This window comes from Macaca thibetana, chromosome 9, assembly GCF_024542745.1.
Source record: "Macaca thibetana thibetana isolate TM-01 chromosome 9, ASM2454274v1, whole genome shotgun sequence".
NCBI lineage: Eukaryota > Metazoa > Chordata > Mammalia > Primates > Cercopithecidae > Macaca > Macaca thibetana.
In genome coordinates this window covers 13,031,058-13,058,322 of record NC_065586.1, presented here as the reverse complement: position 1 = coordinate 13,058,322, position 27,265 = coordinate 13,031,058, and the positions used below count along the sequence as shown (strand labels likewise).

General features: G+C 44.2%; 1 protein-coding gene and 1 pseudogene across 5 annotated transcripts in view; one reads left to right on the top strand and one right to left on the bottom strand.

Annotated features, from left to right (window-relative positions):
- OPTN (optineurin) overlaps positions 1–24,901 on the bottom strand; it is a 48,911-nt gene extending 24,010 nt beyond the window's left edge. For 2 of the 5 annotated variants that reach the window (XM_050803218.1, XM_050803217.1), the window contains exons 1-10: positions 24,704–24,894; positions 16,364–16,540; positions 15,182–15,384; positions 12,837–13,019; positions 10,078–10,151; positions 7,417–7,551; positions 4,170–4,272; positions 1,962–2,077; positions 513–662; positions 46–139 (exon numbers count right to left, since the gene is read on the bottom strand). In XM_050803218.1, the coding sequence (XP_050659175.1) occupies positions 46–139; positions 513–662; positions 1,962–2,077; positions 4,170–4,272; positions 7,417–7,551; positions 10,078–10,151; positions 12,837–13,019; positions 15,182–15,384; positions 16,364–16,529 (1,224 nt within the window). In that variant the 5' untranslated portion in view covers positions 16,530–16,540; positions 24,704–24,894. Of the gene's footprint in view, positions 1–45; positions 140–512; positions 663–1,961; positions 2,078–4,169; positions 4,273–7,416; positions 7,552–10,077; positions 10,152–12,836; positions 13,020–15,181; positions 15,385–16,363; positions 16,541–17,023; positions 17,175–23,090; positions 23,218–24,703 lie in introns of those variants that run through there. The other 3 variants (XM_050803219.1, XM_050803220.1, XM_050803221.1) reach the window with 3 other exon arrangements.
- On the top strand, positions 20,274–20,609 carry LOC126962386 (small nuclear ribonucleoprotein G-like; annotated as a pseudogene).
- Positions 24,902–27,265: the final 2,364 nt, after the last annotated feature.

Sequence of the window (27,265 nt, the reverse complement as noted above, 5' to 3'; positions counted from 1 at the left end):
TCTGTTCATTACTAGGCTATGGAAATAGTTTTTTGCGGTGAATACCTCTTTTCTTGTTAGCTCCTCAATCGTTTTCAATGCATGATTATGTTCCTGAAGAAGCTTGTTGTGTGTCAACTGTAACATGGCTAATTTGGACCTATTAAAAAAGATATAAAACAATGGAATCCTGGGGAAAATGTCATAGAAACTTATAGTTTTGCCTCCCAACCTTCTGAACACTCAAGTAGAACAATCTCGCCTACCTTTATCATCCCACCACCTACTAGCATTTCTTACTCTCAAAAAAAAAAATTTTCTGAAAGATCAAGACAGAGTGCAAACCATCAGCATCATTTTATTATGACAACACTTTTAAGCTTTATCCCCTCTGAGAAGTCTCCTAGGACTCCTTCAGATAAGTGAAAAAGAAATTTTTAAAAACTGATTCTCAAAACCGAATTCCAATCCGTATAAAAAGGCAAGTCTCCCTCCTCTGCCCCGTCGCCGCCCTTCTGACTCGGCACACTCACTTTTCATCCTCCGTTTTAGCCTGTTCCATTTTGATTTCCGAGAGCATGCTTTCCACTTGTAGCTCTAACTTTTTGTTAGTATAAACAAGCTCTTGCTTTTCATTCAACTCTGATGGAGTTGCAGAATTTTTCCTTTCAAGGGCCTGACACCTAAGAAAGGTCAAGATTTCATGAGGATAAACAATGCTCCCTTCTGACTCAGTGGCTTTTAAACAAATCCCAAGGTTATGTACAATACAAGAATTTTAGGGCTGTAGGGTTTATGAATGCAAAATAAAATACATAATCCTCCTTGCTTCTTTACTAGACCTGACCACATTTCTGAACCCTTACACCTAAACATCAAAAAGTACAGATCTAAGCTCACACGCAGTACTGTCCTCTTTGAATAATTGTTTTAACTAGTCATACAGATACATCTTTAGTATTTAAACACAGACCACAGTAGTAATTAGCTAAAGGTCCTTCTCATGTAGTGATGCATAGATATCTTTTATATTAAAAAAAAAGTTACAGGTTCTGTCCATTGCAAAGACTTTAGTTTCTGACAAAGATTCAATAAGGGAAAAAGGAAGTTCCCCTAAGTCTTCTTAAAGATCGGAAAGAGAATTTCAATATAACACAAATAAATGACAGCTATGCACAAAGCATTAATGCCCAGTGCATTAGACATACCATTTAACACAATGTATATAGAAGACACTAGAACACACAATTTCCAAATGACAAGACAGGCTCAGAGAAGTGAAATAAATACCTTGCCCAACACAAATAAGTTGTAGACCCACATGTCAAATCTAGGTCTGTTTGTCCAAAGTCCTTAGTTGTAGCTGCCACGTTACCATAATACTACAGAGTGTTGGGAATTATAACCTCAAGAAAACACACACACCTCCGTACTGGGCTAGAAAACATGTTTGCCAATGAATCCAATCGAACAACACCAACGTAGGTTTGCTAAGTTTTGGGTAACTTCTTACATCAAGAGAAACAAGCAAATGCTAAGCTCTCAATCTACATGTTAGCCTGAAATAATTAACTGATTGAAATGATGAATTGAAATTGATCTTTTTCCAAATAAATAAATGTCACTCAAGATCTTTATGCTCTTTTCATCTTTCTTTATGCTTATTCACGTCACTGTCCTCGGCTTAAGTCAAAAACAGGAAAATTTGCTCACAGCTTTGTAGAGATCTCACACAGGCTCCTACATTTAACAAATACCCCTAAGAGGTAGAATTCAAGTTCTCCAGTCCCCATCCCCTCATATTACAAGTATTTCATGTTCACACATTAACTGAAACATTAGTATTTTCTGAATTCATATTTTAATTAGGTGTCTGTTTTTCTTTTATATAACATAGTAAAAAAACCTACGTTTTTATATAGTAGTATACTTTGTAAAAATGTATATTTCAAAGGAGGATAAAATTGCTCTCGCATTCTTACTTTTCTTGAAGTCTCTTCTTCATTAGCTCGGCTTCACTGAGTTTTGTATGAGCCTCTTGAAGCTCCTTAAACAGAGATGTCACCTGAAGGTTCAATGCTTCCACTTCGCTTCCAACCTATCACACGAGAAATCCCAAATATATATAGACAATTATCATCAGAGATTAAACAAACCTCTTTGGGAGAAAACAGTCTGAGCCATTAGCAGCCAATTAAGCCCGGCTGGTGAACTGATTCAACTTTGACAATACCCCAAACATTGTGTAGGAAAAGAATGTTTTGGATACTTGGTACTTAGTTTGCTAAGCTTTGGGTAACTTCTGTTTCCTAACAAAGCATGAACTAATCAATTTGGATGCACTGTGATAATGACTTTACCGCTATTAAAATGAACCCTGGCCAGGCACGGTGGCTCACGCCTGTAATCCCAGCACTTTGGGAGGCCGAGGCGGGTGGATCACAAGGTCAGGAGATTGAGACCATCCCGGCTAATATGGTGAAACCCCGTCTCTACTAAAAATACAAAAAATTAGCCGGGCGTGGTGGCAGGCACCTGTAGTCCCAGCTACTCAGGAGGCTGAGGCAGGAGAATGGTGTGAACCTGGAAGGCGGAGCTTGCAGTGAGCTGAGATCGCGCCACGGCACTCTAGCCTGGGCAACAGAGCGAGACTCCATTTCCAAAAAATCCCCCTATTCCAGGTTCAGAGATCACAGACCACAGAGGTGTCAAAGCACAGTCCTATGTATCCAGCTAACAACTTGCCCCCATACTCCCTTCCCAGTGTATGTTTCTAGTTTACTCAACTATTTTTGTTGTGCGGCTTTTTTCCTGGAAGCTCTATAATTTTTGTAAATGAGTTTCTGATGCCTTGAAAGACCATACTTCCCTGCTACTGGCTGCTGAATTAGTTTTAGTCAAACAGAGAACTATTATTCACTGGTGGTCTCTTCATCTGTTTTCTAAATGTTCTCTCTCCTTTCAACAGTAAGGTCTCAATCTCCTGGCATATGGTAGGCATTCAACGTACATATTTGTTGAATAAATTAATTACCTAAAGTGAGTATTTTATGTAAATGCCTTTCACGTGCACCACTATGGCCATCAACCTTCACGGCTTCATTAACTTCCCTAAGCTGAAGACTCTGCAGACTCAAAGGCACCTCTCAATTACCAGACAATACTGAATAAGACAATACTGAACAAGACAACACTGAAAACCTTTCTCTTTCGAACTACTTTATTCAAACCAGTAAAGGGATAGAACCCAAATCTTTCAATTCTCCCTCACATTTCTGAGTCATATCCTCAAATTATCTCGTTACAAAGTGGACAAAATTCCTTTTTCATACAGTAGGCTTCTTCATTGAAGGACTGAGGAGAAGAAATCAGTCAAGAAGAGACATAGGAAATGGTTTTGTAGAATACTGATAGAAATACATCTCGCAGTCAGGCGCCGTGGCTCACGTCTGTAATCCCAGCACTCTGGGAGGCTGAGGTGGGAGGATCACGAGGTCAAGAGATCGAGACCGTCCTGGCCAACATGGTGAAACCCTGTCTCTATTAAAAATACAAAAATTAGCTGGGCATGGTGGCAGGTGCCTGTAATCCCAGCTAGTTGGGAGGATGAGGCAGGAGAACTGCTTGAACCACTGCACTCCAGCCTGGCGACAGAGTGAGACTCTGTCTCAAAAAAAAAAAAAAAGAAATACATCTTGCTACAATTGACACAGACCAGGACAAGGGAATATAAAAGGAATAAACAGATAATATTCAACATCAACATGATTTCTACATTTTTTTTTTTTTTTTTTTTTTTTTGAGACGGAGTCTTGTTCTGTGGCCCAGGCTGGAGTGCAGTGGCCGGATCTCAGCTCACTGCAAGCTCCGCCTCCCGGGTTCACGCCATTCTCCTGCCTCAGCCTCCCGAGTAGCTGGGACTACAGGCGCCGCCACCTCGCCCGGCTAGTTTTTTGTATTTTTTAGTAGAGACGGGGTTTCACCGTGTTAGCCAGGATGGTCTCGATCTCCTGACCTCGTGATCCGCCCGTCTCGGCCTCCCAAAGTGCTGGGATTACAGGCTTGAGCCACCGCGCCCGGCCGATTTCTACATTTCTAAAGCAAATAACACATCACGAGATTCGAATTCAGTGGCTGGACTACTATCGTGTGTGTGGGTGTGACAGTGGCCGTGGAATCTTAGGACTCACAGTCTCTGGACCTTTCTCTTCCTCGTTCTCTTTCTCTGTGCTCCCCTCTGTCTGGGTTTCAATCTCAGAGCGATTACTTGCTTTCTTTTCAAAATCTGAAACTCTGGAAAATCACAGAAGGTAGAAAAGTTACTTTCTCCTTGGCTTTAAGAGAAATAGCAATTACAGAAGCACTAAAAAGAACATTGTTTACAACTGGGATAAAGGATCAGGGGTTTTCAAAATCTCTACACATTCACTATATTAGCATTAGTTTTATTTTTCATCCTAAAATTGGCTAGAATTGATTCACAGATGAATACACACAGAGGTAAAAGGCAATTGTAACTCATCTTGAACACCATCTGTTTTCATGGAACTGTACTATACAGCAATGTTTTTGAAATTGTTTTTGTGTGTGTTTACACACGTGGATGCATGTGTTTTCCATGAACATGGCATCTCATTTATAAGAATTCAGTAGAGAAGGAAAGACTTTTCCTTTTAGGACATAGCTAAGTTTAAAAGTCACCGAATAAACAACAACAAAAAAAGTAACACCATTCTTAACACCAAATCATAACCACAGGAAGCCATCCCAATCCAAATGAAACAAGAGAGACTGTGGTTAAAGATAATGGGTTGAATGTATGCATATAATTTTTTTCCCAGCCCAAACTCTACTAAAAGGACTTTCAAAAAGCCATGTGCCTACAGGACCAAAGAAAAAGTGAGAGGAAATAATAGTAGGAAAATATGGAATGGAAAGTAGGAATAGGTCTGAGTGGGGCCTTACCAGCCCAAGAAGGCCAACCTTTGAGCCAACAGTAGGGAAAGCCAAGAAGCAACCAGATTCACAATGTGGGAACTCCAGGACACTCAAGCATGAGTGACACCAGGAACCTCTGAAAGTGAGGACAAAGGTGGGGCCTTAGCTTTCCCCCTAAGATTAGGAACAAGACAAGGATGCCTGCTCTCTACATTTCTATTTAACACTTTTTTTTTGTTTGACAGGATAATCAGGTAAGAAAAAGAAGTAAAAGGCATTCATACTGGAAAAGAAGAAACAAGTCTATCTCTGCAGATGACACAATCCTGAAGATGGCAATTCTCCCCAAATGATTTGGGGATACAATGCAATCCCTAGTAAAACCCCAGCTGGCTTTTTTCACAAATTAACAAGCTGATCCTAAAATTCTTATGGAACAGCAAAGAACCCAGAAGAGCCAACAGTTTTTAAAAAGAAAAACAAAGTTGGAAGGCACACACTTCCTCATATGGTTAGGCTGTGTGACCCCACCCAGATCTCATCTTGAATTGTAATCCCCATAATCCCCATGTGTCAAGGGAGAGACCAGGAGGAGGTAACTGAATCATAGGGGCAGGGTCCCCCATGCTGTTCTTGTGATAGTGAGTGAGTTCTCACAAGATCTGATGGTTTTATAAATGTGTGGTAGGGCCTCCTGTGTTCCTTCTCCTTCCTGCCGCCTTGTGAAGCAGGTGCCTTGCTTCCCCTTCGCCTTCTGCCAGGATTGTAAGTTTCCGAAGGCCTCCCTAGCCATGCTGAACTGTGAGTCAGTTAAACCTCTTTCTTTTATAAATTACCCAGTCTCAGGCGGTTCTTTATAGCAGTATGAAAACGGGCTAATACACTTCCTGATTTCAAAACTTACTACAAAGCTATGGTACTCAAGACATTGTGGTGCTGGCATAAGGACAGACATATAGATCAATGAAACGGAACTGAGAGTCTAATGATGTTGGACTCCTATATCACAACATACATGGAAACAAACTCAAAATGGACCACAGGCTTAAATGTCAGAGATAAAACTACAAAATTCTTTTTTTTTTTGAGACGGAGTCTAGCTCTGTCTCCCAGGCTGAAGTGCAGTGGCGCGATCTCCGCCCACTGCAAGTTCCGCCTCCCGGGTTCACGCCATTCTCCTGCCTCAGCCTCCCGAGTACCTGGGACTACAGGCGCCCGCCACCTCGCCCGGCTAGTTTTTTGTATTTTTTTATTAGAGACGGGGTTTCACCGTGTTAGACAGGATGGCCTTGATCTCCTGACCTTGTGATCCGCCCGCTTGGCCTCCCAGAGTGCTGGGATTACAGGCGTGAGCCACCACGCCTGGCCAAAACTACAAAATTCTTAAGAGAAAATATAGGAGTAAATCTTCGTGACCTTGGGTTAGGCAACAGTTTCTCAGATGGGACATCAAAAGCACAGGTGACAAAAGAAAAAGGAGATAAATTGTATTACATCAAAATAAAAACAAATGTGCTGCAAATGATAACATCAAGTGAAAAGATGATCCATGGAATGGGAGAAAATAGTTGCAGATCATATATTTAATAAGGGACTTGTATCCAGCATGTAAAATGAACTCTTATAATTCCACATAAAAAGACAAATAACCGAATTTTTTAAATGGGCAAAGGCTCTGAAGAGACTTTTCTCCAAAGCAAACAAACAGTCAACATGAAAAGATGCTCAACATCACTGTCACTAGAGAAATACAAATCAGAACTATGAGATACCAATTCACGTCCACTAGGATGGCTGAAGTCAACGTGAAAGACAGTGAGAAACAAGCGTTGGTACGGACGTGGAGAAAGTGAATGCTCATACACTGCTGGTGGGAATGCGAAATAGCACAGCTGCTTTGGAAAATGATTTGCTGGTTCCTTAGAATATGAAATAGAGGTTCCACATGACCCAGCAATTCCACCCGTAATGATATACCCCAGAGAATTAAAAACACATGTCCAAGCAAAAACCTGTACATAATGTTCACAGCAGCATTATTCATAATAGGTAAAAAGTAGCAACAACCCTAATGTTTATCAACTGATGAATGAATGAACAAAATGTTGTATACATGGACAATGGAAGGTTATTCAGCAAGGAAAAGGAAGTACTGATACATGCTATATTGTAGATGAACCTCAAAAACATTATGTTAAGTGAAAGAAGCCAGTCACAACAGACCACAGACTGTATAATTCCATTTATATGAAATGTCCAGAATGGCCAAGTCTATAGAGACAGAAAGCACATTGCTTGGAGGAGCAAACAGTGAGTGCCATTTGGGGGAGAAAATGTTCTAAAATTATATTGTAGTAACAGTGGTTGCACAATCCTGGGAATATTCTAAAAAACACTGAAATGTATACTTTAAATGGGTGAACTGTATGGTATCTTAATTATACTTCAGTAAAGCCGTTTTAAAAAAAAACACATATTTCAAGTTAACCGATTTCATACCTTTCTTTGGCCTCCTTGAGTGCAATTTCAAGTCTCTCTACCTTCTGATTCCCTTCTCTTAGGCACAGCAGGAGCTGGCTCACAGTTAACTCCTCATGTTCCAAGTAATTCTTGGCCCCCTCTGCAGATCTGCTCCTATATTTAGACAATGCCATGGTCAGTATAAAGGTTAAAAGGTTTTCATCAGAAAAATACCAAAGCCTAAGAAGAGAGTAACCCAATATAACTGGGACCAGCTTAAAGGAACTGCTTTCCAGAACATTCTCCAACTAATTCTCAACTAGTGAACAAGCACAGCTGGTCCTGGGACCCCCAGTGCCAAGCTCCTCCATGCTTCCTAGGGAAGGTGTGGAGACTCAGTGAGGCTTCGGAGAGGCCAGCCTTACACTGCACACACCCTCTTCCTTCAAACAGTCACTGTGTACCTGACACCAGACCACAAAACCCACGGAACAGTTCAGCAGAAGCAGCCGTGGCTGAAGGTGGCAAGCCTTCCAGAGATCTGGTCTCAATAGGGGACTGCAGTCAGACAAAAGATAAAGGCACATTGTACAGACCACTGGCCTTTCTCCAAGTTAACAGAGACCATCACAGCTTAAGTCAAGGGGAGAAAACCTTTTTCACTTGTGGTTTCAAATGAGAGCAGAGAAATGGAGGCGCTATGATATGTCAAGTATTTTTCTCAATTTCAGTATCTGACTAAATCAAGAGACATATCAGTGACAAACAAAATCATGATCACTGTTACAAAACATGAGGGATGACTATGATGATGCTAACGGCAGCTACTCTGAGTCACCAACTCGGGTTCACATAGCTAATAAACAGCCAGAATTAAATCCCAGTTTCCAGGACTCTGAAGCTCCAACTCCAAACCTGGAAATCAATCTCAGAGTAATTACGATACTCACAAATGGTAAAGAGCTGTTATTTTTAAAATAGCCATGTGGCTTAAAGAGGAAGTGGTCTTTGCATCTGGATATGAATGATGAGGAAGTGGCTTTGAAATTTCAACCAGGACTTTTTTATTTGCCACTACTTCCAGGAACGTCTTTGAATATTAAAAAAGCAATTTGGGGGAAACGTGAAGAATTTTTAACCAAAAAAGGGAATTACTTTCGTTTATGCCAATTACTCTGATGAAAGAATATTATCTAATACTTACTTTCTTCCTCATACAAGGGCTTAGAAACATAATAGAAGACAATTTTTTTCACATTTTGGAAGTCATTCTACATGCACATTCATCAAGTTACATAAAGAAGGTTTTAAAAATCTATCAGATGGCCAGGCGCAGTGGCTCACGCCTATAAATGCAGTACTTTGGGAGGTTGAGACAGGCGGATCACTTGAGGTCAGGAGTTCAAGACCTGCCTGGTCAACACGGTGAAACCCTGTCTCTATTAAAAACACAAAAAGTTAGCTGGGCGTGGTAGCAGGCACCTGGAGTCCCAGCTACTCGGAAGGCTGAGGCAGAAGAATCGCTTGTACCTGGGAGGCGGACGTTGCAGTGAGTTAAGATTGCACCACTGCACTCCAGCCTAGGTGGCAGAGTGAAACTCCATCTCAAAAAACAAAACAAAACAAAACAAACAAAAAAAAACTATGAGATAAGAGATCCTCGGCCGGGCGCGGTGGCTCAAGCCTGTAATCCCAGCACTTTGGGAGGCCGAGACGGGCGGATCACAAGGTCAGGAGATCGAGACCATCCTGGCTAACACGGTGAAACCCCGTCTCTACTAAAAAATACAAAAACTAGCCGGGCGAGGTGGCGGGCGCCTGTAGTCTCAGCTACTCGGGAGGCTGAGGCAGGAGAATGGCGTGAACCCGGGAGGCGGAGCTTGCAGTGAGCTGAGATCCGGCCACTGCACTCCAGTCTGGGCGACAAAGCGAGACTCTGTCTCAAAAAAAAAAAAAAAAAAAAAAAGAGATCCTCAGAGATCTTTTCAGACAATCGTCTCTTGAATAGATGATCACAGGGGTAAGCGGCTTGCAGATGGCAAGCTAGCAGTCTCCTTGGTGAGCACTGCTTGTAAGAGTCAAGAGGTTCAGGCACTCAGTTCTAGGTCTGCCTCCCTCCCCAAGGCCCTGCCACTATTTAAGACATCTGTTTCCTCACATCTACATGGGACAGGTACACTTGAGACTCCACAGATAAGAAATCTGGGTCCTTTCAGGCGACATCCACGTTGACTGAGAGTGCTATCGGTCATTGTTACAAAAGATGTTCCAGTATTGGTCATGCCAGCTTATAACTGGGGAGTAGCAGGGAAAAGAAAATGAAAATATTTCACTTATGGAAGCTGGGCAGGCTGGTCTGGGTCAAACAGCACTGGGGAACCAATGAGCAAACATGTCTCATTGGTTTGACTGAGAACCAGTTTGCTTTCACTTTTCGTCTGCTGGTGAGACACCACTAGAACAGAACAGTCAGTGTGGGCCAAATGGGAATCAAACAGTTTTTAATCTCTGCCAGCTTGAGCTGCAACATTAAATAGCATTCAAACCAAATATTCTTGAAAGGTCCTGATATAAATCATAAAGAAGTTACTTCCTCAAGTCACTACATTTGACCTCTAGTGACAAGCACCCAGTGATAAGCTCCCAGTGACAAGCCTGCCCAGCCGGTCTGCCTGGCAGCCCGAGTCTTCCTTCACATACGTGCCAATGGAGACTGTTCTTGTGGGCCCAGGACTATGCTTGATTTCTTTTACTGACCCTTCTGCTTCTCCTTCCTGTAAAAACAGAAACGCAAGGGATTTAACACAATACGTCTGGGAGACAAATTGTTTGTCAAAAGAAAAAAAAAGACATAAGATGAATTTTTGTGACATGCAACCCAAGGACCCCTCCAGACATTCAGATTAAACCAGGTGGCTCCAATGGAATGGAACTTTCCTTGGCAGTTCCCTCTTTCTCAAGGTTAAGGTCATGCAGAGCTGGTGACAACTCCACATATCCTTCTCAGACGGTCCTTTAAAACGCAAAATGCTAGAACTCACTGAGGTAAAGTTAAAAAAGAGGCAGTTTCTGTGAATGAGATTCACAAAGCGCCATCTTGGCCAAGTAGGTTCCCGTTAGAAATTTGTATGCACCGCAGGTCACTTAGGGAACAAGAAGTCCAAGACCCACAGGATTTGAAAGACATTTATATTCCATTAAGTTCCCAGGGAAAATCTTCAAAAATGCACAAAGATGGTTCCCTATATATATGCATATAAATATATATATTTAGATACATATTTAGATATAGAAATATAGATTATATATTATATAAATATGTTAAATATGTAATTATATAATTATGTATTAATTATATAATTAATATATATTATATTACATATAATCCATTCATTATATAATATAAATATAGATACATCTATTATAAAAAATACAGACACATATATTTTTTTCTCTGCTTGGGCCCACGGGGGTTCTGGATATTTTTGGTATTTCTTCCTAAATCTTGGGCAGTGCTTTACAGTTCACAGAAGAAAAGCAAGCACAACATGTTTACACTAAAAATAACTTGTCACTCATCTGACAGGGAGAATGAGATGCTAACGATTCACCCTGAAGGAAAAAGCTTCATTTGGAAACTTCTCATATGCTGTTGGGTTTCCTGCAGTTTATCGGTTATTGACAGAAGCGTAAGGTTCTTTGGTTAAACTTCTGTCTCGGTAATCTTCGATCACTTGCAGAAAGGGTACCCTGACAAAATACGCTTTTCAATTGACATTTTAATTCTCTTGATTTTGGCCACTAAAATGTATGAGGGGGCATGGATGGCAAGGTTATTCAGAGCTGTTTCCTAACTCTAGTGCAGCAAATAAATCAGAAAACAAAGATAGTCACACACCCATATGTCAGATATAACCAGTAGGTGAGTTTTTTTGCAAGTTGCTCCCCACTCCTCCTGACTTATATACAATGTACATTTTTCTCTTCCAGGGACACAATTTTTTTCTTTTCTTTTTTTTTTAAATTTAAAGACAGAGTCTTGCTCTGTCACCCAGCCTGGAGTGCAGCAGCACAATCATGGCACACTGCAGCCTCTCAAACTCCCGGGTTCAAGTGATCCTCCTGCCTCAGCCTCCTGAGTAGCTGGGAGTACAGGCGCATGCCAATGTGCCTAGCTAACATTTAGTAGTTTTTTTTGTACACACAGGGTTTCGCCAGGTTGCCCAGGCTGGTCTTGAACTCCTGGGCTCAAGTGATCCTGCCTCCTCAGCCTCCCAAAGTGCTGGGATTACAGGCGTGAGCCACTACATCCGGCCAGCCCCTTTTCCTGTATCAGATATGTACTCTGACTCAGTGAAAGTGAGTACTACACTGTATTGCAGATGATTTGATCCTTGTTTATCTTTCTCCCTATCTAATCTTTGTTAACACAGTGAAGGAGAGGCCCCCACCTGGTGCATCGACCTGCTCTGCTCTTTAATAGGGCTGTCCCTGCAGCCAGGCACAGTTGTAACAGATGCTTCTCAAGAGCTTAGGGCCTCCTCACTTAGCCCACTTCATTTTGGGTTGCGGAGACATTTGATTTTGATAGCAATGGCTTCAAACTCAGTTCTCAGAGGCTCCTGAGTAGCTGTTGTGGAAAGGGAAGGAAAAGCCAGGACACTCCCTCAACCTACAACCAGAGCAGTTCTGCTCTTTCTTTTCTCCTTTTCCTCTTTTTAATACACCAGCGTTCCTTGTACCACTTCATTTGAAAAGAGGGTTCCGTTGGCCAGGCGCGGTGGCTCACGCCTGTCATCCCAGCACTTTGGGAGGCCAAGGCGGGTGGATCACTTGAGGCTGGGAGTTTGAGACCAGTCTGGCCAACATGGCAAAACCCTGTCTTTTTTATTAAAAATACAAAAAATTAGCCAGGTGTGCTGGCATGTGCCTGTAGTCTCAGCTACTTGGGAGGGTGAAACACCAGAATCTTTTGAACCCCAGAGGCAGAGGCTGCAGTGAGCTGAGATCACATCACTGCACTCCAGCCTGGGGGACAGAGTGAAACTCCATCTCAAAACAAAAAAGAGGGTTCTGTTGTTAAAAACATGTTTGCAGCTCCCTTAAGTGAACTGCGGAATACAGCTTTGAAATCTAGTTTGAAAAATGACAGAAAGTTCATGCTTGTGTGGGTTTTTTCCTTTTCAGGTCAGTCACAAAAATGTTCAATTTGCCAGGACATGATGAAAAGAAAAGACTACATCTTTCATCATAAAAGGTAATTAATATTTTTCCATTTTAGCTATCGCAACCCTTATATGCATTATGCTATACTTAAAAAATGAGAGCCAATTTATCTTTGCTACACTGGAATTTCCTCAATCCTTGGCTTGTGTTGACAAGAAAAAGTGGTATTTGTTTCATCTTTCCAGGTGAGGCTTTATAGTTTGCTCAAAACAAAAATAAAACCAAAAACTTACAGCCATCCTAATCTCAACAAAGGAGTCTTCCGAGGAGCCGCTGGAGTTCAGTTTGAGCTGCAGTTCAGACACAATGCCCAACAGGTCTGCCTTCTCTGCTTGTAGCCTCGTCACCTGGGTCCTGAGCTGGTCCTTTTCCTGCTCCGCTTCTGCCCTGGGAAGCCTGGAGTCATCAGTGGGGTCCTGGAGATGACAAGGAGTAAAGTGAATGAACAGATCAAACTAAGGCCCAGCACCATGGGCTCATGCCTGTAATCCCAGAGTTTTGGGAGGCTGAGGCTGAAGTTTTGGGAGGATCCCTTGAGGCCAGGAGTTTGAGACCAGCCTGGGCAACATAGCAAGACCTCCATCTTTACAAAAAATTTAATAATTAGCCAGGTGTGGTGGCGCACACCTGTAGTCCCCATTACTTGGGAGGCTGAGGCAGGGAGACTGCCTGAGCCCAGGAGTTCAAGACTGCCAAGACCCTGTCTCAAAAAAAAAAAAAAAAAAAAAAAAAAAAAAAAAAAAAAAGCCAGGCGGGGCACGGTGACTCATGCCTGTAATCCCAGCACTTTGGGAGGCCAAGGCAGGCAGATCATGAAGGTCAGGAGATCAAGACTATCCTGGCTAACACGGTGAAACCCCATCTCTACTAAAAACACAAAAATATTAGCTGGGCGTGGTGGCGGGCGCCTGTAGTCCCAGCTACTCAGGCAGCTGAGGGAGGAGAATGGCATGAACTCGGGAGGCAGAGCTTGCAGTGAGCTGAGATTACGCCACTGCACTCCAGCCTGGGCGACAGAGCAAGATTCCACCTCAAAAAAAAAAAAAAGCCAAAAAACAAATACAAATCAAACTAAGGACCTGGCCATGCGACTCAATTGCCCCCACACCTACTGACAAGGAAGTTTCTCAACACCTTTATGCCCTGTGCTTTAATGTAGAAAATTCCAGCTTTTACCTGACAATTTTTTTTTTTTTCCCCAGACAGAGTCTCGCTCTGTCGCCCAGGTTGGAATACAATGGCGCGATCTCAGCTCACTGCATCCTCCGCCTCTCAGGTTCAAGCTATTCTCCTACCTCAGCCTCCTAAGTAGCTGGGACTACAGGCACGCACCACCACGCCCGGCTAATTTTTGTGTTTTTAGTAGAGACGGGGTTTCACCATGTTGGCCAGGCTGGTCTCGAATTCCTGAGCTCAGGTGATCCACCCACCTTAGCCTCCCACAGTGCTGGGATTACAGGTGTGAGCCACTGCACCTAGCCGACACTTTATTTTGATATAACATTTAAAGTGGAAATTTTTACATTATTTTATTGTATTCAAATAATCGAAATTTAAAGTGACTTTATGACAAGAAAGCAAGCCTTCCTTGCCATGCTGGAATAATCTGATACTACAGAAATAATCAGCCACAGTTTGGCAATAGTGGACTCATAAACTGTTGTCTAAAATTCCAGAAAGGAAGGAAGAAGAGCTCTCACCACCCAACCTCCTGCCCTTTTCCTCCCATCAATACCCACGCACGCCCCTTCTCCCCACACCTGGCATGGACAGCAGAGGCCTCCTTAACAAACCACGCCCCGTGGGGACTTCAAACGTGTTCTGGGTTGTGTCATTACTAACGCCTTTGACATCCACTCCCAGGTATGAGCACGTTTTTCCAGGTCCTTTGGGTCCAGAAAAATGTGTCTCTTTCTCTTTTCATCTGTGGCAACGCGATAGCCTCTTACCACAACAGGACATTTTCCAAAACATTTTTAAAAAGGAAAATGTCAAGTGGATAATCTCCATTTTAGACTGACAGACAAGGTCAACAAGTAAACATTCTGAGTAATGAATTTTTTAAACACATTTTTTTTTGTCTTTTTTTTTTTTTTTTTTACCTTTTTTGTGGAGAACAGGGTCTCGCTATATTACCCAGGCAGGTCTCGAACTCCTGGGCTCAAGCTATCCTCCCGCCTCTGCCTCCCTGAGAGCTGGGATTACAGGCGTGAGCCACCACGCCCGGCTAAACACATTTTTAATATCAAAGACAGAAACTAAAAACAATGGATGGTTCTAGGTAGAGGCCCATCTGAACCATCTACACTGAATACAGTACGATGATTTATAACCTTCCTGTTCTTTTGCCTACAGTCAATATGGTCAAAGCTTTACAACTTTCTTTCCCCTAAAAGAGATTATCCATGACCCTTAATAAGGCAACCAATCTTTTGAGCAAAAGCACTTCTTCCAAGACCAGGCAAAACACCAATCCAGACTGAACCATGACAGGTTTTGATCTAGGGGTCTAGACACATAAGATTCTACTGCAAATGTTATGGAAAAAAAAAAAATCACAATGGATCAGTCTGCTCACCTCAGATGACCTTTCTGATTTCCCTTTCAGTTTTCCAAGCTCTTCCTTCAATTTCTCATTCTCGTGACTCAAGGCCATGAGACGCTCTTTGGCTTCTTTGCTCTGTGTCTCAAAAAACTGGCGTTCTTCCTTCTGTTTCTCTGTCCAGGCTGAAAGCTCCTCAAACCGCCCTTTCATGGCTTGGTTATTTAGCTTCATGGCTTCTGCAGGAGGTTCAGAATGATGGGGTCACACATTAGGAAAGTGGACTTGATTTGATGAACCAAATCTCCCTCTAGTCCGCTTGACCACATGGCTCTGAATCGGAAGATGCCATGCTTAGCCTCGGCCCAAGGGTCAGCAGCAAAATGATGAAGTGGTTTTTGCTTACAGAAAAGACTAGTGGGATGAACATCATTTCTAGTCCTTAAAAGTCCCAAGAGGATAAAGTTGATTTGGGTACTGCCACTACAGCACAAGTATCTAAATATCTATGGTTACCAGGAACTAAGTAAGTTCTTACTACTCCTAGGTTCAAACACTGGTCCTGCCCAAAGCCATGGCCTGAGATACCAGGAGGCTTTCTCTTAATAAGGTAATATTTAGGACTAACTCTGGAACCATAGCAGCCTTTCTTCCTTTTTCCCTTTTTTTTTTTTGAGTCAGGGTCTCTCTCTCTGTCATTCAGGCTGAAGTACAGTGGCACGATCACGGCTCACTGCAGCTCCAACTTCCCGGGCTCAAGGAGTCCTCCAACCTCAGCCTCCCCAGTAGCTAGGACCAGAGGCATGCACCACCACGACCAGCTTTTTTTTTTTTTTTTTTTTTGGTAGGGATGAGGTCTTGCCATCTTGCCCAGGTTAGTCTTGAACTCCTGGACTCAATCAATGCTTCTGCCTCAGCCTCCCAAAGTGCTGGAATTACAGGCATGAGCCACCACACCCAGCCGCTTTTTCCTTTTGAATGGGTTAAATTTCATTATGTTAGTTCCTTGAGCTACACACAATTTTTATTTTTACCTGTATCCAAAAGTAAATATCAGAATAGATTTAGCCTTGCCAAAAGCTAAATCCTGTGCTTCCCCACCTGCTACCACCTACGGAAACAGGGAGAAGGGAGCTCACCACCAAGCCTTAGTGCAAAGGGACGGCATTTCTTGTAGGCCCGGGATGAACGGGGCATGCATGGGCCAGCCCTGCTTACCTTTCAGCTGGTGGTTCTCGGTCAGGAGCTCTTTCATCTGCTGCAGCAGCTCCTCTGGGGTGAATGTGTCCAGGTTTGGGTGGGCCAGATGGGGGGGTCCATTTCCTGTGCTTTCACTGGGGCTGTCCCCCTTTTCAGTGAGGCAGCTGAGAGGTTGATGGGACATTGCAGAAGTTCCTGAGGAAAAGTCACCTGTTGAAAACAGAGCTGTCCCCCGCCCCACCAGGGACCCCCGGGAGTCCCACAAACCCATTGGCGATTGCTAATATTTACTCCCAAAGTTGCCCACTTTCTCTCCAGTTACATTTTGAACATTTTTAATTCTTCCTTTTAAACAAAAAAAAGTATATCTAGCTTCAGAAAAGTGTGTGTGTGTGTGTGTGTATGGGTGTATGGGTGTATAAAAGGGTACAATGAGGATTTGGGAAATGGGGGAGGGAGACGAGGGTATGACATCATGATGACCAGGATATATGTAGACATGGGCAAAGTATCCTGACAAAAATTTCCCATGCAAATCTTCAAATTCAAATCTCCTTATTTTGAGTGAATTGCATGGTAAGCGAACTATATCTCAAAAAACTGTTTTTAAAACTACATTTTGTTTCTTATATTTTTGGTTAAGAAGAAAGGGAGAATTAACATTCTTTGAATGCTTACTATGTGCGGACTCGGCACACCAGGACTGTCACTGACTAATCTTCATTAACGCTGAACCAGGCAGCTGTTTATAGGTGAGGAAGCTGGGTTTACAGAGGCGTACAGCTCATCCAAGACCAGGAAGTGGCACCACCAGGTGTCAAAGCCACACCTTGTAAAACAACATAGTTATTATACTACTGAGTAGTTAGGCCTTCATATTCTATTTTTCAATGCATACTGAAAAGACTAAGATATCTTTACTTATTGCATGGTCTGAAATTTTTTTACACATATCACTTTGTTTTGTAGAGGGGTCCATGTGGACAGAGAAATGCAAGACAAATGAGTGAATCTCCACCGTGCTTCTGTGTTACCTACCACCCGGGTAAACATCTTCAGCACAAATTTCCACCTTCACACTTGGTGAAAATGATGTATTTTCTTCAAGAGTTGATGGGGATAGATCATAAAGCAATACATAGCAAAGGCAACTCCTCCCCGCTAACACTGTATACACGTGGCCTACACACCCATTCCACAAAGATCAAGAGTGGCCAAAGTCCAGAGAGATGCCTGAAAAAGCATATTATTACTTCCAGGATGTTTACTGTTAGAAGATTGTTTCTGTTTTTTTTGAGAGAGTCTCTCTCTGTTGCCCAGGCTGGAGTGCGGTGGTGCGATCTCAGCTCACTGCAACCTCCACCTCCCAGGTTCAAGTGATTCTCCTGTCTCAGCCTCCCAAGTAGCTGGGACTACAGGGGTGAGCCACCATGCCTGGCCCATTTTTGTATTTTTAGTAGAGACGGGATTTCACCATGTTAGCCAGGGTGGTCTCGAACTCCTGACTTCAGGTGATCTGCTGGCCTCGGCCTCCAAAAGTGCTGAGATTACAGGCATAAGCCACTGTGTCTGGCCATTAGAAAATAATTTTAAACCCATGTATCCAACAAATAGGTATCAAGCAACAATGCACACTGTACAACTGTGATCAGGCAGAAAGCCACAGATGCACAAAAGGGGTGAAGAGAGAACCTGGAAGCGAGCATCCCATTTCTAACTGGGGAAAGGCATTGGTCTCTGTGAGATCCATCAGCCACTCATGACGATGGAGCCTGTGTGACCCCCAAGTTGTGGAGAATCCATTACACAAGATTTCAGTCCCTGGAAGATAGAGGTAAGAGAACTGCCTGTTTCTGACATGTAACTGCGTCATAATATCTATGTGTGCATTTAATAGCCATCAATTAAAATAAAACCAAATGTACCAATGTGGTGTTGCATCCTTGGCCACAGGAGGCAATACCTTGGGCTTTCTGTAGATCTTCTGGAAGCAATACCTGATAACCTCCTTTTGGTGCGAGGAACTTGTAGGTAATCAGAGACAGAGCTACCTACCATACCCTGTGACAGGGCAGCCTGTGCCACTTCTTCCTACAAGAGCTAGCACCAAGAGGGTCATTCTCATGTAGTCATGTAATGAGGGTGATGGCAATTTCATGAAGCAAAAAACACGGATAAACCATAGGATTCATTTTTGAACCTTTTTTATCTATGTTGCACACACCCACATTCATTTAGAAAACAGGTATAATACAGAAGTGTTCCTTAGCTTAGCATTAGGTGACTAGAACAGACTGTTTTTCTTCTCCCCAAAATAATCTGAATAGACTATCAGTTTCTAATTTTCTGTAAAATTCATTTTTTTGGTACCAAGAATCATCTCATTAAAATGGGGTTTTACTGAGTAAGTGTTCCTACCTATTTTGCAGAGGAATACTAAAATTCTGGGTAATAGACCTAAAAGAGAAAATCCTTGTCATATGTATCATTTACTTGCCAACATTTAATTTTTCTTAGGTATTCAGTGATTATACTATATTTTGCAAAGGCCATGAAAATATTTAACAGATTTTTTTTTTAAAAAAGAATCTAAGTAGATTTTTAGAAATGTGTTTGGTTTCATCTTATTATATGCACAAGTTTCTCCTTTATGTTTTTTCTGAAAAGGAAAGGAAAGGAAGGGGAGGGGAGAAGAAGAGAGGGGGAGAAAAGAGACATTTCTTTGAAAATTGTTAAGATGTTTGTCCTCCATGAACTTTTTTTTGTTTTTCAGACAGAGTCTTACTTCATCGCCCAGACTGGAGAGCAGTGGTGTAATCTCAGCTTGCTGCAACCTCTGCCTTTCAGATTCAAGTGATTCTCCTGCCTTAGCCTCCCAAGTAGTTGGGATCACAGGCATGTGCCACCACACCCGGCTAATTTTGTATTTTTAGTAGAGATAGGGTTTTGCCACGTTGGCCAGACCAGACTGGTCTTGAACTCATGACCTCAGGTGATCCACCCATCTCGGCCTCCCAAAGTGCTGGAATTACAGGCTTGAGCCACTGTGCTGGTCCCTCCATGACCTTTTATACCTCCACCAAGTCTATAGACACCACCATAATAAAGTTAAAACTGGTTCTAATTGTTACATCAGTGTTTCTGACTTCTCACGTTGCCCGGATTTTATAAGGATATGGGGAAAAAAGCAGGGTCGCGCTAAGGGAGGCCACAGAAAAAAGCATTTGTACCATTAGCCAGATGTGAGGCCTTAGGAAGTCATATGACCTCTAGTGATATTTATTGATTCATCCAGCAAATGGTAATCTTTATGTTGTTGCTTTCAGCTCAACAACACTACGAAAAATATTCTTTAGTTTCTAGAAAGACCACAGTCTAAACCCCACCCTTCAATGCATGTACACCAAGTATCACCGGCAGGCCAGTCACTCTCACGAATAGCTATACCTGTCCTAATGACAGCAAATTCTGTGATATCCAGTATTGTTAGAAAAAATATTTTGTAATTCAAATGTCATCAAACATAAGAAGTTAGCATATATGTTAAATATAAGCATGTAAACACTTAATACCAAAATTTTACTAAAAGTAATTTAATTGATGCCGGGTGCAGTGGCTTATCCCCAGCACTTTGGGAAGCCACGGTGGGCAGATCACTTGAGGCCAGGAGTTTGAGATTAGCCTGGCCAATATGGTGAAACCCCATCCCTACTAAAAATACAAAAATTAGCGGCAAAGCTCGCGCATCGGCATGGTTAATGCCAGCAGCCACTGCACCTCCTTCTGGCTGACTCGCCTCCCGGCCCTGCGGTCGGGCCCCTGGTCACCCTGCACTCTCCCTCCTTCGTTTCTTGAAGATCTCGAATGTCACCTTTTGTTGAACATCTCGAATAGCATCATGTTCTAGACAGATGGCTAGAGCGGACTTATGGACAAGAAGTTATCACTGAAATTAAATGGTAGCAGACATGTCCAAGGAATATTGTGGGGATTTGATCCCTTTATGAATCTTGCGATAGATGAATGTATAGAGATAGTGACCAGTGGGCAACAGAACAATATTGGAATGGTGGTAATATGAGGAAATAGTATCATCATGTCAGAAGCCCTGGAATGGGTATAAAAAATGGCTGTTCAGCAGAGAAACCCATGTCCTCTCTCCACAGGGCCTGTTTTACTATGATGTAAAAGTTAGGTCATGTACATTTTCATATTAGACTTTTTGTTAAATAAACTTTTGTAATAGTCAAAAAAAAAAAAAAAATAGCTGAGTGTAGTGGTACACGCCTGTAGTCCCAGCTACTTGGGAGCTGAGACATGAGAATTGCTTGAACCTGGGAGGCAGAGGTTGCAGTGAGCTGAGATCATGCTACGGCACTCCAGCCTGGGTGACAGAGTGAGACTCTGTCTCAAAAAAAAAAAAAAAAAAAGTAATTTGATTTTGGATGACTCAACGGGCACTTCATAATTCTTAGGTTATCTTAGGGCATCACTATGAGCTATCACTGTGCAGTGCACATATGAAATATCTATTGGTGGAATGCCAGTTACAGAAAGCTTCATTCTGTTTTTAACATCACCTTGAGCTATGTTCAACTGATGAAAGACAATATCCTTGCACATGTCTTCGAAGGTTACAGAAACTGGAACTAAGCCATTTATTCTAAGATTCTATCTAATAACAGAGTTTCCCATAATCAACTGACCTAGATGTGAAGTATGTTCTTTCTAAGCAAAAGTGATATTTAATGATGGAAGGATGAATTAATTGAGCACAGGATTTGTCAAGATTCCACCAATGAGGAAGACTGAGGACTGCCTAGTAAATGGATGGTCAAAAGCAAGTCCCCTAGATTTTATTCGCATATCTGCTATCTCAATTCCTGACTCTGTGTGTGTGTGTGCATGTGTGTGTATATACATTTAAATTCCAGAGATCAAGTAATTATAGTCATGACTTGACCTTGTAAACACCAGCATAAATCTGATTCCTGAGTTGGCCTTAGAGATGATCCAGACCAACATATTCAATGCAAGAATGTCTTGTCTGGTTTCGATGGCACATGATCCTATAGAGCAGGCTTGAGTGTTTCAATGACACAGCACAAGTGCAGTGACCTTAGCAGGCACTGTCTATTCCACTGTGGGATGGCTCTAGTGGTCAGAAAGTCATTATGTGTCAAATAGTACCTGCTTTACACTGACTTCTCCACAGTGGACATTGGACGAGGTACAAGGTTAGGCCCTTGCCCTGGTATGGCCAAGTCTTCAAATTTGTTAACGAAGTATTCATAGGTTCAATCCCTACATGGGATAAATGAGTTTTAAACAGTGAAAACTTGATTTTTGACCAGAGACAAGAGTTGGCTACTGGCAAATTCTATGAAGACTCTGGGTTCACAAGGGGGGGGCGAGATTCTAATATTGCGTCAACTAAATCCTTCATCACCCTGGAAAAAGAACTTAGAGTATGCATCCTACTAATTGGGTAAAAATAGCTTCATCATTACACACTAGAAGGGATATTGTGACTTTGTATTTTAGTAATATACAGAAAATGGCAGCAGCTTTAACCTAGCTGCCCAAGGGAGTGAGGCTTGATTCTTCCCAGTCCCCTTTTCCCCAAGTCTAATGGGTCACCAAATGCCATCACCTCTACCTCCTAAATAATTCTTTTTTTTTTTTTTTTAATTAAGACTCAGTCTCACTCTGTCGCCTAGGCTAGACTACCGTGGCACAATCTCAGCTCACTGCAACCTCCGCCTCCCTAGTTCAAGCGATTCTCCCACCTCAGCCTCCCAAGTAGCTGGGATTACAGGTGCATGCCACCATGCCCGGCTAATTTTTGTATCTTTAGTAGAGACGGGGTTTCACCACTTTGGCCAGGCTGGTCTTGAACTCCTGATCTCAAGTGATTCACCCGCCTCAGCCTCCCAAAGTGCTGGGATTACAGGCATGAGCCACCACACCTGGCCCTCCTAAGTGTTTCTAAAATCCACTGCCTCCTCTCCATCCCCACAGGCTTAGTTCAGGCCCTTATCTTGTCTGTACCACAGCCACATTGACCTCCACAAAGGACAGGGGTTCTGCCTATTTTGTCCACTGCTGTATCCCCAGGACTGAGAACATTACTTGCCACATAGAAGGGAGGGCTCAGTAAATATCTGTTGAATATATTTTAACAGCCTCCTAAATGACTGACTTTCAGCCCTGTCAATTTCAGTCCTGTTGCCCTCATGGTTTCTTTTGCAATATGAGGTCAGTCCCCTGAGTCCATCCTTCCCGTACAAGACAGACTTTCAGCTTCTTAGCAAGATAAATGTGGCCTTTCAGGGCCCAGGCCCAAATGACCCAGCAGAGTCACCTCCTGCCACCAAAACACTCATACCCAAGGCACGTTAAAGAGCTCGTGGTTCTCTGCATTCTTCTGTTTCTGCGTCCTTGTCTCTCTTCTGCCCTCTGCCCGAAATGTCTGGCTCCCCTTGTGTCCTGGCAAACTTCCACTGGACAGATCAATGTTCAGCTTAAATATGATGTCCTGTGTCATATGAACTGTTCCCTACCCGAGCACCCAAGAACACTCTGCATTTCCACCTCCTCCGCCCACTCTGAAATTACTGCCATCGTTTGCCCGTGTACTTTCTCTCCATGTTATTCTTACTAGAGACTGGCACATAGCAGGTTTGCAGTAAATGTCGAAATCAATTGAAAATATAGCATAATGAGGTATTTTTAAGTGTAATACCTGTAAAATGCTTTCTGCTGTGTAGGTGACAAACTCAGCATGCTAGTGTTGTTAGGAGTTTCTCCACAGTTCCACGGCATTCACTTCCAGATTCTCGAAATCCATTTTTCTAACTTATTTGAAAAATTAGAAGTGCTTTTTTTCTGTCACTGCAAAGTCATCTGGGTATCACTTCGTAACACAGATGCTAATAATCCTCATACACATGTCAAAGTGGTAACAACCAAAGCTTTTAAAATAATTTTTTCTTTCTAAATGAAATATGTTTTTTTTAAAGAATTTAATATTTTTCCTTTTCCTTTGGGTTTTCTATTTCATAAATTCCAAAGAACATATATCAAATATGCCAAATCTCTAAAATTTAAACAGAAGGTGTATTTCATGGCCAGAATACTTACACGCCTCTACCTAAGGGCGGGAGTTCAGCAGGACATAATACAGTGTCCAGTTGCCTTCCAGAATAAAGTTTGGTTTTCCGGAGACGGGAGGCAGGGGAGGTTAGGTTAGTTATATTCCTAGCATAATATGCAACCTAAAGGTTAATTTATAAAAAAGAAGCTGCTACTTTTACAGTGTTATACATAATATATAAAGAACACCCAAAATTGGCCCAGTGGAAAAACAGATCAGTTATGCCAGGACTTAAATCAATGATCGTCCTCTCTCTAAAGGTCACATTTAAACTTGCCTTGTCCACTCCAGGGCAATCCCTGGCCTTGGCGTCTGCCCTGGGACCTCTCCAGCCCCCGCCCCAAAACTGCACCTGTCCTGGGAGGCAGCCTGGCCCCGCTAACTCTTCTCTCCCTGGGTCAAAAGAGCAAGGTGGGTTCTTCTGTTCACACTGCCTGCACCTTGCTAACCAGCTCCAAAGGCTTCTGAGGTTCTCACATTGCCTTACTTTTCTATGCTTTCATTTTCCATTTCATCCTTACAAACAGTTCCATGGTGTACATTTCCATACAACAGTTTTCCTGGTGGTGGAGGCCAGGCCGGAACCTGGGTTTCATTTTCTTTGAGCGATGTTTACTGCCTGTAGCTTATACATTTCGATGGCAAAAACAATTCCTTTGGGGTTCTCGGCCTCATCAAATATTCTCTCTATATAGAGTGTACAGACTCTCCTAGACACAGTAGTCTATGTGGATTCCCACCCCCTTAGAAAGGGGTCACTCTGTGGTACAGACCCTGGGCACCTCATTCAGCTCAAGTAGTGGTCCCACGTCTCCCACAGGTGTGTCTGTAACCACCTCCTCCTTATGGCCAGGAACTGGCTGCGGAATCCTTCCCAGCCTGCGGGAGGACGTCACCTCCAAGCCTCCGGGTGACCTGCAGAGGGGTTACCTGTGGCCGCCAGGCCGGCCCTGGACGCTTCTTGGACCCACCCTCTGTTCACTACCCACCCTTTCCCACCAGGTCAGGACCCGCCGGGGCCTGGGGATCCTCCCAGGGCAGCAGTCTCGCGGGAGGGCCGCCCCACCCCTCGCCACCCTCACCCCGACAGGCTCCGGGCCGCGGGGCAGGGCGGCGGGAACCGTTTTCAGGCTGGAGAAGAGCCCGTCGGGAAGGAGCCGCCGCCCCCTCGCCCACCTCTGCAGCCTCCTGCCCTGGCTCACCCGCCGCCCGGCTTGGCTTCGCTCAGGGTCACTGCTTCCTTGGCATCGTGCCGCCTGGAGAGAGCTGCCGACCGGGATGGGACGTTGACCAGGGAACCTGCCGGGGGGCGGCGGCGCCGGCGGCGGCGGCTGGGGCACCAGGGCTTGGGGAGCCTCCGGCTGATGCGCGGCCTCGCGACCCCGCCCAGCGCCGCTCAGCTGACCGCCAGCCGCTCCCTGCCAGCGCCGGGGAATTTCCCGGGCCCCGCCCCCAGGCCCCGCCCCGCCCCTTTCCTGCGTCCTTCCCCAGCTACCCACCCTCGCGGTCCGTGCGGGGTCGAGGCTGGGACCCGGGTGAACAGGGACTACGCCAAGGCGTCACTGTGACGGCGTTAATCAAAATAAATCATTAATCAAATCCAGTGTGCGGAGTTGGTCTTCCCTGTGTCTTCCCCGCAGATCCCTTAGTGGAGGCTAGAGCCGCAGGGGGGTCGCTGCCGCCCACAGAAAGAGGAGAATCCCAGGCATCCTCGGAGGGAGGCCTCCATCTGTGTTTTTTTAAAAAACGCTTACATCTAGACATAGTTAACTGAGCATACATAGCTTTCCACCCGTTTTCGCTTTAAAATACACCCAAAAAGCAGAAAGCCTGCAGGATGCTTCTTGGGCTCTTGTTACCGAAAACAGGCTCCGCTAACCTCCGGGCGCTCCAGGTGTCCGGCGCCGGGATTCACGGGTGCGCGGGGATTGCATCTGGGAAGCAGCTTCGCTGGTGTGGAGGAGGGAAGCTGCCCCCGGATTAGACAGTAGGATGACAAGGTAGGAGGGAGAGCCGCCCTGTGTGCATCCCGAGCACCCGGGCAGCGCCTCAGGGACGCGGTCACCCACACGCGCAGCGTCCGATCGCGAGGTCGAGGCCTGGGCCAGGCGGTGCTGCCGGCCCCGGGACCCTCGTGCAGGAGGAATAAACAGAAATGAGGACTGGGCCCAGGTGGCCTGGGAGAAGCCTGGGGGCAAGTTCGTGCCTAAGCCCAAGAAGGGCGTGAAATCCGGGAAGAACTAGATTTACAAATGGAGGCGCTGGCACCGCCCAAATCAGTGAGAATAAGAGCACGTGGTTGCGCATCCACGCTGCTCACTGGCAGGAAGGAAACGCAAAGAAGAGAGAGAGAGAAAAACAAAAGCAAAAAAACTCTAATCTGAAATAGAAAAAGGCAGATGCGCCCTCTACTGGTATCTCCGAAGGATTCCGCTTCACTGTCTGGACCTCCCGCTGCCTGACCAAGCCTGACCCTCAACCCTGCTCCTGAGGCTAACCGCAAGAGCAAGGCAGGGAAGCAAGCAAGTCAGGGACTGCCCCAGACCCAATTCCGGGCCCTCGAGTTGGTGTGGTGTAGGAGGGGCAGATGAGGCTAGAGGCTGCTTTATAAGGAGTGAGCCTGGGGGTGGGAGTGGGGAGAAAGAGAATTAAAAAAAATTTTTTTTTTTTAAAATCAGTGGAGGAGGGCGAGGCGCGGTGGCTCACGCCTGTAATTCCAGCACTTTGGGAGACCGAGGCAGGCAGATCACGAGGTCAGGAGTTTGAGACCAGCCTGGCCAATATGGTGAAAGCCTGTCTCTACTAAAAATACAAAAATTAGCCAGGCATGATGGTGCTCTCCTGTAGTCCCAGCTACTCGGGAGGCTGAGGCAGAAGAATCGCTTGCCGGGGAGGCAGAGCTTGCAGTAAGCCGAGATAGTGCCACTGCACTCCAGCCTGGGTGACAGAGTGAGACTGTCTCAAAAAAAAAAAAAAAAAAATTCAGTGCAGGAAATAACTGATCATTCGTGAAAAGGGCTTGGAAAAATATATACAGAGAGAAATGGAATGACGTTCTCTAATTTTTGTTTAACTACTGGGATAATCCAGGCAGAAAAGATGGCGTCACAGCTATACCCTGGGTTCGGCGGAAGAGAGTCCCTCCGGGGCCTGTAAGGGGTTCCTGGGGGTAAGTCGTACTTCACTAGGCTCCTTTTACTATTTAAAACCCTATAGGTGGGGCACAGTGGCTCACACCCGTAATCCCAGCACTTTGGGGGGTCAAGGCAGGAGGATTGCTTGAGCCCAGGAGGGAGAGGCTGCAATGAGCTGTGATTGTACCACTGCACTCCAGCTTGGGCGACAGGGAGACTTTGTCTGGAACAAAAACAAAACGAGAACAAAACAACCCTATGAAAGTGAATTAAAATGAGCATCAGTGAAACTATGAGCCAAGGGAAGGAGGTCACCCGCAAGCTGCCCATGACTTTGGTGTGGGAGGCTCAAGGTGAGTTTCTGGTAGAGAAAGCAGTCAAAGTTGTTTTCTCCTGAACCCTTGCTCCCAGTGGTGGGGTGCGGGGGGGAGGGGTGCCCTGAGGCACTGCACACACCCATGCACACACACTTCCCCCCCAGCCACTTCTTAGCTATAGGACCTTGACCAAGTTACTTCATCTTACCCTTCCTCATTCCCTTTATCTGTAAAATGGGGAGTATAGTACACTCCCAAATCCAGAAAGTTCTAAGGACCAAACCTTTTTTCCTGACCTGACCCAACTGATGGA